Source organism: Brugia malayi, assembly GCF_000002995.4.
Source record: "Brugia malayi strain FR3 genome assembly, contig: Bm_v4_ChrX_scaffold_001, whole genome shotgun sequence".
Taxonomy (NCBI): Eukaryota; Metazoa; Nematoda; class Chromadorea; order Rhabditida; family Onchocercidae; genus Brugia; species Brugia malayi.
In genome coordinates, this window is record NW_025062479.1 from 15,359,873 (window position 1) to 15,371,911 (window position 12,039).

A 12,039-nucleotide genomic window follows, 5' to 3' on the forward strand; every position below is an offset into this window, starting at 1 on the left:
TATTGCAAAGGGATGATGTGATCGCTAAAAGAATCATCGTCCGTGCAAGTCCGATTCACTTAATATAAAAATTATTGGATTTAGAAGCGGATTGATAAGTAAATTTGAAATCGATAGAATCAATGCAGGATTAGAGATATTAGCACAAAATCAACAAATGATAAATCCAGTCTTCGAACAACAAGAAACATCCGAAATTTGGAATGAACTTGGCCAACGTGGAGAAGAATTAACAGAACAACTTGAAGGAACAATTGAAGAATGGAAGGTGTTTTTACAAGAAAATTTGAAGAAACTCCTTTCGCACTGGACAATAATTATAATTGGGATAATCATTGTGGTAATATCAATTGTACTTATTGTCTTTAAATCTGACTTTACATTAATTTATTCTATATTTAATTTCTTATGTCATAAAGATCAAACTCGTCAAAGGGTCAAAATTATCCCCATGGAAATTTTACAAGCCCCACTTCCTTATGAACCCCACGCATTAACCACCTTTTCTGGTCGGGAGTGTCGTGAAAGACGAAATATTTAAATTATTATATCCAAACCTAAATCTAACTTACATTTGCAAAATTCTTCTCACACTTGATGATTCAATTTCTGAATATTTTTACATTGTAATTCAGCTATGTCTCATTCTAATCTATTTCCTCCTTTCACACACTAAAACTAATCTTGTTTTTTCATCCATGAGAAATTCTTCCATCTAATCTCCATTCGTTAAATCAGTCTTATATATAAACCAACCAATCCTTCTATAACCATCATTTGCTTTATGTTTTGGGTGGTTTTGGGATGCGTCTAATACTTTATAATTTTGTATTATTTCACCATTTTTATATTATTGCATTTTATATAGTTTACGCGTTTGTTAAACGGTGTAGCATCCGTACGATATGTATAAAGCGCTATTATTTGCTTCATGTTAAATAAAAGGTTTAATTACCCAAGTTTGAGGTTTCACGACAACCACCAAGTTAAGAATTGTTATGATGCTTCAGCACACATAAAGGGAATGAAAAGTATGAACGTAGTATTATATGGAGGTGTATTTCCCAGATCTTGTAGGTGTATTATTACGTTTTTGAATGATGAAAGAAGTAATTACAGCTGATATTCAAAAAGCATTTTTCCAAATAGAACTATATCAAGAGAAATTGCACTCAATTCCTTTAAAGGAAGTGGAAGGAATGGTATCCAATTGAGAAAATGTTACAGTTTTAGAAGAATTCCGTTTGGAGTAATATCATCCCCCTTTTTACTATCTGCTACCCTGAATTATCATTTGGAAAACCACGTTAGTGAATTAGCCGCAGAAATAAAGAAAAACCTTTATGTGGACAACGTTATTGTGTCATCAAACGGAACACAGGATGCATTAGAAAATATGTGGAAATCAAATCCATCTTCAATGAAGCTTCAATGAATCGAGGGGAATTTTTATCTAACGATGAAAATTTCTGTGCAAACCTGCCTCAACAAGATCGAGCAATCAGAAAAAACATGAAAATCCTTGGCATTCCATGGAATCCCTACCAAGACGTCATCCAGGTAACGTTAAGACCATGGTCTGAACAAGAACTAACGAAAAGAACGATTTTACAGTTCGTTGCATTACAATACGACACACTAGGATTTCTAGCTCCAATAATGGTAAGATCTAAATTATTCTTACAACACCTGTAGAAAAAGAATAACTCTTGGGATCAAATATTAGATGAGCAAGAACATAGACAATGGAATTCTCTTATCACAGAATGGTCAACGGTTGTAAAAGACTTACCGCGACTTGTCACAACCTTTACAAGTTTAATTGGAATGAATGTGTTCACCGATGCTTTAAGCGTAGCATACTCATCAGCAGTGTACCTAGTGAGTCAGGAATTGCAAGGAAAAAATCATCGCTTATCTTCGCTAAATCCCGCATTGCTCCTATCAAAGGAATGACAATACCGCATCTAGAACTGATGGCCGTACTCATCGGATCACGAGCAGCGCAATTTGTTATGACACAACTGGACTTCACTTCAGGCACCAAAAAATTCCTTTTTCGCGGAATGTATCGACTGCCAGATATTTTATTTGATTTCAAATTTGGGTTAAACCAACAAAGCGATGCACAGTAAAAGATACAATCTGATTATAAACAATATGGTATTATCAAAGGTTAACTCCAAACGTAGAAAGAATGGATGACCAAAGAATGACTGAAAAGGATGAATCCAAAGAAGGAATGCCCAACGCACTTTTTCTGGTGGGATGTTTGTTAACTTATATACCAACTCGAATGACAGTTAGGATCTAGAGGAGAAATTTGATTTATGAAAAACAGAGATTAACAGTTGGTCCTTTGTAGTGAGAAAGAGAATAAACTTAATAAAAAGTAATAAACTTAATGGCTTAACGATCTTGACTTAAATTAAATGCAGATGCGAAATTATTTGGTAACTGATTGATCAAACATCTGGTGAAGGATATTAGGATTTGAATATAATTTGTGCCGTTTTTTATGACACTCCCAACCAGAAAAGGTTGTTATTTGGTAGTACGTGAGGTTGGCAATAAATTGGAGTTTGCTTGTTTGGTATGTCCTTTCCCAAGTGTTTGGGAGGAGCTCGTAAAATTTCCATCTACAGCATAAGAGATTAAATACAGAATAAATTAATGTGAAATTAGACTTAAAGGCAATAAGTACAATTGATATTATCAAGAGAATCAATCCAATCATAATCAGTTTCCAGTGCAAAAGAAGTTGCTCCAGTTTGGCTTGTGTCGTGGAATGTATTGACTGCCAGATATTTTATTTTGCCTCAAACTTAGGTAATTAAACCGACAAATCAATATTATAACAATGCGTTACGAAAGATATAATATAATTATAAGACATTAAAATGATATCAAAAACCACCCCAAAATGTAGAATGAATAACTGTAATGGAGGATGGTTGGTTTATATGCAGAACTGAACTGACCAGATATCCGGCAGAGGATATTTAAATGATGTGAAACAAAGATTGCTAACAAAGGGTTTTTTATTGTGTGAGAAAAAGGAATTAGCATAATGGCTTAAATGATCTAGACATGATTAGTTACAAATGCGAAATTATTTGGACAATGACATCTATCAAAGGTGTTAGATGAGTTCGTCCCAAAAATTCGTTGTTTTTTATGGGTTGAAATTCGAATTCATTCGTTGATTCTGTGCTAGTATTTCCAGTACTGCATTGACTTTATCGATTTCAAATTTACTTATTAATCTGCCTTTAAATTCAGCAATTTTCGAATTCAGTTAATCGAACTCACGCGGTGCAATTAATAATTTTTCGTCTATTCTTTTAGCTATTACGTCATTTCTCTGCAACAATAGATTCACAGCGAGAGTAGGATTATCCAATGACAATCACTCGATTACTAATAACAGATTGTTCCGGTTTTCACAAGTCTGTTGTTCCATTTATTTTAGTTGCCGTTGAAATTATTTTATTTTAGCAGTTGCTAGTTGCTCTTATTGCAAACTATCAAATAAGTATTGAAATTTCGTATTTTCGAGATCACTGTTGTCTTCTTGATATGTTTCTATGATCATTAGTTTACCTATTGGTGAGGCGAGTGCCAAGTTCATGTTTCTCCTGCTTCTAGCATTAGCAATCTTCGTCACAATGTCAGTGATAATATCACCATTCATTCATTAGACTGGGATTGGTGAAATTGCAATTTTCACTTCTAAATGTTTTGTTTTCCTTACTGAAGACGAATGATGTTTGTAGTTCGTCTATAATAACATGATTTTCATACATTTGAGCTTTAAAGATTCCTACCTCACTATAAGACATTTTCTTGTTATTTGTTCGACGGGTGCTAGTGTTGGTGATGCATTTCCCGTCTTGTGTAGCGCAATTTTCTGCGATTTCAAAATCCGACACAAATCTATGTCCATCATACAGAAATATTTCTCCTTCTGTTAATACCAAATTTGTTGTTGCTTGGCATCTAACTCCCAACCATCCGTAGTAGTGCACTTGATTGGTTGCTGTCCATTTATTATGGGAAATTTGGATTAATTTCTTCCCATCTATCTGCCTTTGTATAAAATTTCAGAAGTTTCTGTTGACGGTGCGGAAGTAGTATGAAATTACTGAGAATGAAAATCATAAAAATGCTTTAGTACACATAGTTCTGGTGATATTTTTACATTTTATCGCAGGGATCGTGGTGGGGCTACGGGTGTAGACACTAACCTGAAACAGCGTGGAATTTTGTGTCATGGTTTCTTCACAATTCCATTTTTCCAGAATATTGAATGGCACTCCCGATTTCCACTGGCATTCTCTGTTTGCTTCCACTTGTGTCATAAAAATATAAAGCATGGATACTGATAAAAGTGAGTCAGTTATTCTTGCTTACCTCTTTTGATTGAGATTGTCGTTTTGTATTGCTTCTAGTTCGCCTTGCATTGGGTTCCTTAAGCTTCTCTGTGTTCTGTTTAGTTTCCGGAATTTTCATATTTCCCTTGTTATTAGGTTCAAGATGATTTTCATCATCATTAACTTCAAGAGGATCCTGTATCCTCTTGAAAATCAGGATACAGGATCCTCTTGAAGTTAATGATGGGCGATAGAGAAGTCTTCCAGCCGAACTTCACCGCTTTTACAAATTTTGATATTCTCAATCCTTAATAATTTCCACATTCCTCTTGGAATGCCCGATTCATTTAGGAGTAATGCTGTGTTTTTTACGACAGATAGCTTTGCTTTTTTTTTGATTACCTTTCATTTCTTTCACAGTTATTAATGTTGTATAATTGATAACATTGTTCCCAGACTTTTTCTTTTTTAAATTTCGATATTCAATTTCTTATGTATTTGATAAAAGTAACGGACATTATATAGATACCTATGTAATTTACTATTCATTGGTGTTCTGTGTATGAGCTTTAATTATTTTTTATTCTGAAATAAAATTCAATATTTTGTATATACGTGTGTCTGTGTGTGTATGTATATGTATATGTATATATATATATATATATATATATATATATATATATATATATATATATATATATATATATATATATATATATATGTATATGTATATATATATATATATATATATATATGTAAAAGTTTAAAATGTAAAATTTTCCATTATTCATTCTACGTTTTTGGGGGTATTTTGATAATATTTTAGTGTTGTATAATTGTATTATATCACTTATAATTATATCTATGTGTTGCGCGTTGTTATAATGTTGATTTGTTTGGTTTAATTATCCAAGTTTGAGCTCGGCAAAATAAATTTTCTGGCAACCACTAAATTCCACGACACTACCTGGCAAATTTTTGCTAATATTAACAATTACTTTTCTTAGTATTAACAATTAATAGCTTTTTTTTTTTTTTAGACAGTATTCTTTTAAAAAAAACATGAAAAATATTAGCTAATACACTCAAAAAATTCATTTCTTTAATCATTACAGTACTTATTAATTAGAAAATTAACAATGCACAAATATATATATGAATAACCTTAAATTGATTTAAAAGATTTCATTTTTTTTCTATATGCTTAAATCTCACATCTTTTCGTTTTTTTTTTATTGTGCATTTTTACTCTATTTTAAAACAGAAATGGAAACTTCAATTTCGATGCGAATTATTATTTAATTTTTAAAAAATAATAAGAGTAAAAAAGAAGAAAAAATGAAATTATTCGAAAGTTTTTGAAGTTTTGAGAAAGAAAAAAAGAAACTGCGCAAACATCATTGTAAAACAGAACAAAAAGAAAGAAAAAAAGGAAAAATGAATCATTGCAATGACCAAAAAAAAGAAACGAAGAAAGGAAGGCAATGGAATATTCAATTTAAACAAAAAAAAAAAAGGAAAACGGGGTTTTTCTTTTGTCGCTTAGAATCGATTTGTGTGGGAATGAGAATGTCAAAGTAAAAAAAAAAGGAAATGGACGACCAACCCAACCCTCACATAGATGATGAATGGTGCTGTGGTGATGATGATATCATCATCGATTTAATCAGTCAATTAAACCAAGAAATTATTAGGTCATATGATAAGAGCATAATAAAGTGAGGAAAAAAGTTGAAATTTAATTTGTCACTTAGATTTAACTTTTAAATTCAAATTTTGTTATTTGCAGCAAAATATTAACTCATTTAATTTAAATTTTGTTACAAAAAAGACAGCTTTGAACAATATATAATATGATGAGACAGTTACGTTAAGTTTTCGTTTCTCTTTTCTTCCGTTTTAGTAAATATAGGAAGAAAATTAAAAGCTAGTATGGAACAAGTAAAGCTATAAAAGCTGTGAAAATACTTATATTTAGTTATAAAAGTTTGCCAAAAAAAAAAAAAAATTCATTGATCGAATTTACTGATCGATTTGAAGAATGAAACTCTTCGATTGATCGTTTAACGATATTGCGAATTGTAGGGTGGTGGTGGTGCTGAGATACATTGCTGTTGATCAATGCTTAATTTCGGTCCAGCTAATCTTGGTGGTTCCTGACTTCTTACCGGAATGAATTCAGGTGGTGTATCGAGAGTATTCTGATATTTTCGAGTAATGTATAATTCGAATAGCTCATATACTGTATACATAAATATAACAACAAAAGTACCAATCGCATAAATGAATAACTCATTGACAGCTCTTTTACGATCATCTTCATTCAGTTCATCATTTGCCCAATACTGAAATGAACAGAAGTTTCTTTTTTTTTTGAAAATTTGATATTTACGATAAATTTATGCTTATCGTTTACAATTTTTTTTTCATGGGTTCAAAATTTCGAATTTTGAACTCATGAAAAAATAATTAAAAAATTTAAATATGATGAATAATTTTGATTTATTCCAAGAAATAAGAATAATTAATCATTATTGCTCTTGATCAGTGCTTAATTTCAGTCCAGCTAATCTTGCAGATGGTATTCATGTGTACAGAATAAAATCATTTAAATTCCCAATAATTAAGTAAATATTAGAAATGATGGATTAGATCAACTCATACCTCATATGAAGCGATTACAACATCATTAAGTTTCTCGGTGAAACCCATAAAATACAGAATTAAAATAACAGAAATGAATGTTGTTATAGCAAATTGACCAGTAAGTAGTATCAAACGTGGTAAAACATAACGAGAATTATTCCGTCGATAAGAAACAGCTAGTGTTATTGTGCTTAATAATTCACATATGAAGAAACCCAACAGGATCAGGAATATGCCAAAATCAATCCAATTACTGCAAAAAATAAAATACAATAAATAAATAAACAACTATAACCACTCAACTAAATAAACAACTATAACCACTCAACTATCTGTCATTCTATTTTAAATTCATATTGTAATTGTTTCAACCCTATTATTTAGTACTTAACCAAATAGCATTTTGTTTTGCTGAAATAATAAACTTTATTTAACTAGCTAAAGACTGCAACGATTTATATTGATAAATTTTTGTGTGAAGGATATCACGAATAAAAATAAATCAAGATTTAAATAAAAATTAACATATTTAAATATGCTTTCAAGTGATCATATTAACATATTATGTTTGATTAATGTCAAAATTTCCTGAAAGAGATCAATGATATCAACCATCAAATGCCTTAATTCACCAACTCATTGATCAAATTTCCATTAAATTACAAATCTATGGATAATAATAATTCAGGTAAATTCAACAAGCATATATTGATCACAAAGCATACCAACTATTTTTAAGTTAACAAATGAATTCGAAAAATTTTTAAATTGCTATGTGAATAAATACAAAGTAATTTCTGTTGCTGTTTTATTTCTTTTAATCATAATTATAAACCTTCGGACATAATTCACATCTTATAATTGTAAAGTAAAATAGTAATACTAAAAATAAATAATCATTTATTACTTAATGACTTATTAGTTTACTATTACAGAAACGTTACATTTTTCTTTTTTAAAATTTCTTCAACAAAATATCGTAATAATATTTAAGACAAACACTAGTAATATTTAAAAAAAAAAAACAGTAATAGTATTTAGTAATAACACTTAAAATAAACATTTAATTAATTATTATTTAATAATTTATTGACTTAATGCTACAGAATTGTCTTTGTTTTTCTTTTTTATCACTAACATTTTTAAAATCTCTTCAAAGAAATATTAGTAATTATGATTATATATATATATATATATATATATATATATATATATATATATATATATATATATATATATATATATATAAAACACTCAATGATACATAATTAATCTTACTGTTACAGTTATTAGAAAATCATTTTCGATAAAAGTTGATGACTATTAAATTGATAACATCGTATTATATCTCCTCTGGCTTTAGCACAGTTGATTAAATTGAAATAAAATTTTTTAATTTTTGTAATTTTTAAGACTATTTTTAAAATAATGAAACTTACATATTATTTCCTGAGGTGTATAATAAATCAGCGGTACGATATGCAAAAATACCAACGATTGTTGCGTCAATAACGCTAAGTGCTAAAGCGCAATGATACGGCGGCCAACAGCAACAACACAGCATTTGACATCGATCCGCTGGAAAGTAGTATTGCCTCCTGCCCAACTCATTGAATATATCGATCCCATTGTAGTATATGGCCATCTCTAGAATGAGGCCTTAGGCCACGCCTTAAGGCTAAGTATATGTCAAATGCATCATTTGTCAAACCTTACTACAATATATTAAAAAAAATGATGACAAATGACAATTAATATTTGAGAGAAGGTTAGAGAGGGTTAAAGCAAAAATGTTGTCTATTAATTATAAATTTAAGGAAATAACAATAATGAACGGATCAAATGATATAATTTATTAAAGTTTATCTTATTTGAAAAAAGAAATATTTCTTCTTTATATGTTAGTTAGATTTAATAATTAAAAAATACTACCTCTAACGAACAAAAAAAAAAGAAAAAAATTACTGATTTTTGGTTGTAGAAAAGAATGAAAAAAAAAAAGAACAATAATAATAAAAGTTTACTTACAATTTTTATTTAATTACATCTTAATTACATTTATGATTTACTAGTTTTCGTTGTTGGAAACAAACACAAACATTAAGATCAATATACCATCATTATAACTGTAAAGAAATCAGTGGTAATTTGGATTTTATTTTCTGTTAGAAGTGAAAATCTAATCGATTTAAAATTACATTGCCAAATTTCCCATCTGTCCTTTTATTTTAAAATAAAAAAGTGTTTTCATTTTTTTTTCTGAAACGAAAATTTCGATATTTATATTTCTTATGATGGTTTTGGCAGGTCTTTTGTTTTTTACTTTTCATTTTTATTTTAGGTACTAGAGTTTTATCAATTATATTTATTATCTGTATTGTAATATTAACTAGAATAAACTTTATCAGATAAATAAATGTATATTTCATAGCAGAAATGCCATTGAAATTGAATCATCGTCAGTTGTTTTAATCACAAAAGAAAGACAAGTGAAAAGAATGAGAAAAGAATAGAAAAAATGACTTTATTTATTTTAAAATGAAATCTTTTCTTTTTGAAGAAAACGATAAAAATTGTGAACTTATGGAACTCGAAAATAAAGAAAGAAGCAAGCAAATGGTGTGAAATGACAATAGTATCGCTGATCACTCTGTGGTATATTTGTCAGCGCTATGATAATAACATTGGCAAAGGTTTATTGTTTATTGTTGTTATCTCATTCAATCAGCAAGACAAGACGCATTACTGCCATGAAGCCGATAATCATTATGATGATCATAATAATAATAATTAATAATTAATGATTAGTAGTAATTAATTATTAATAATTAATAATAATAATAAAACGAAATTATTATGATTATTTACATTTGACGATGATGATAATGTTGATTACCTAGTTGTTATTGTCAAGGATGTTGTCACACGACTCACTAAACAAAGACTGACTTCCTTTAACATCTTAACGATCAGATATGTTAGCGTACGAATAAACAGTACGAAAGTTCTAATTATTATCATTGTTTCCATTATCATTCTTTCAAATTCTTATTTATCAGTTTCACTTAATCCTGACAACTTTATGTCGTCTTAGGTTCAAGTTAGGTCCAAAGTTCAAGCTGTAAGCCTAAAAATAAAACTAATTTTTAACAATATGCAAAAGTTGATGAATGTTCAGATTTGTTTTTTTCCGAAGAATATCTTTCGCTTGCACGGAAATCAATCAAATCAAAACTGTTTTCAAATTAGGGTAATGCGGCTTCTTGTCCTATCTCATTTGCTGTTTACAATTAGATATTAAATGTTAGTGGAATGAAGAAATGATCAATGGAAGAGAGGAGAACAAAGGGATGGCAGCAGTTAAATTTTTTACTCGATATGACCTTTGACCTCCTGCGTGTAAAACAGTTACTCGACCAACTGCGTTCAATCAACTAAATGTGTTATTTATCCAATATCGAGTGGTGAGTTTTGTATGTAATGACTTTTAGTGTGACCCTTGACCCCCGATGCAAAACAAGTATTCAACTACTTTCAGCGAACTAATGTATGAGCTTCATTTTATATACATCGTATTACTTCACTATTTACTATTTACTTAAGTAAAGAATACTACTCATTCCAAAGTATCGTTATGACTTCATCAGTTGGAGAATCTCAGGTCAGTCTAAACTGTAATTTGATTGAAATCTGATTAACTTGTGCAGTTAACTTCAAAGTACAACTTAAAGCTTATGCTTTCTCCTGTAATGTGCAACATTATTAGAATTTGAATTATATACATTGTAAGTAATAGAATTCCATGTTTTCTAATAACAATGTCAGATGATAATTTTAATATTAATTTTACTAAGTAATATGTTATTATCTGTATCATTTACTATCTAAATAGCACTGCCTATCTTGACTTTGATTATAAAACATTGTATATGTGCTCAATTTATTGAAATTTAAAACATCAGTTTGTGTTAGTTTTTACATTTGGATAATTTATTGATTGAAGAAATAGTATGAGAGAACTTTTAGCTTGATGATTGAATATTCAAATTATTTAGTTTAAATAAATTCATTTATCTGGCATGCATGCATCGAAACATTTGCAAGAGGCATTTTAACAGCAAAGATTTTCACACATTAAATGTTCAATTGCATTGGTATAACATTTAGTTCGAACTAGGAAAGATTAGAAATTTTACAAGTCTAAAAATATTAGATTGCATTTTAATTAAAAAAAAACTATTAACTTCTTGTACAATCGTATATTATAACTATGACATTTTCAGTCATTTAATAATTAAAAAATTATAAGAAATCTTCAACTAACATAATTAGATCGAAATTAAACGAAAATCCATTTTTGCAATGTCGATATACCTATTATTATAATTATTTATTATTATTATTATTATTATTATTAATTACTGATTATGGCCAATAATTACTTTAGGCATTTTATTCCATCGATTAATTATTTTTAATTCCTATGGATAGAAATTAGAGTCATTTCGTTTGTTTGTTTTTAGCAAAAATGTAAATATAGTCTTTATTCATATTAAATGATACTGTTATACACAAAACTGTTGTATCAGTTGACAAATGACAACAAAATGATGCATTGATTGAGATCATTCTAAACGAAAATGTAACAATTAACAGAGAAAGAGAGAGAGAGAGAGAAATAAGTTTGATTAATGATAGTTTTGCGGATTAAATAACATTTAAATGTATAATTGTGCAAATTATTACTTTAATTAAAAATAAGCATTACTTAGTTTACTTTTAGTGTTTTTAAAAGTATTTTATGCAAATTTTTTTACGGAAATGCATATGCATGCATTAATAATGCTTATTTTATTTGAAAACTCTTGCATATTTACAAATGCAATTAATTCGAATACATAATATGTCGTTGTAAGTTTTAAAATGCTTATTTACCATCTTCTTACTTGTAATTTTTAATTAGAAAGTATTCTTTCTACTTCTCAACTACATCATTTTTAGTAACATAACATTTACACTT

General features: G+C 28.9%; 1 protein-coding gene across 1 annotated transcript; it reads right to left on the reverse strand.

The window, feature by feature from the left end:
* Positions 1-6,436: 6,436 nt before the first annotated feature.
* Bm6132 (Uncharacterized protein) lies at positions 6,437-8,664 on the reverse strand (the record flags this gene model as incomplete). Its single annotated transcript, XM_001891699.2, has 3 exons — positions 6,437-6,718; positions 7,038-7,272; positions 8,459-8,664. 3 exons carry the CDS (start codon positions 8,662-8,664, stop codon positions 6,437-6,439), a joined length of 723 nt encoding a protein of 240 aa, XP_001891734.2.
* Positions 8,665-12,039: the final 3,375 nt, after the last annotated feature.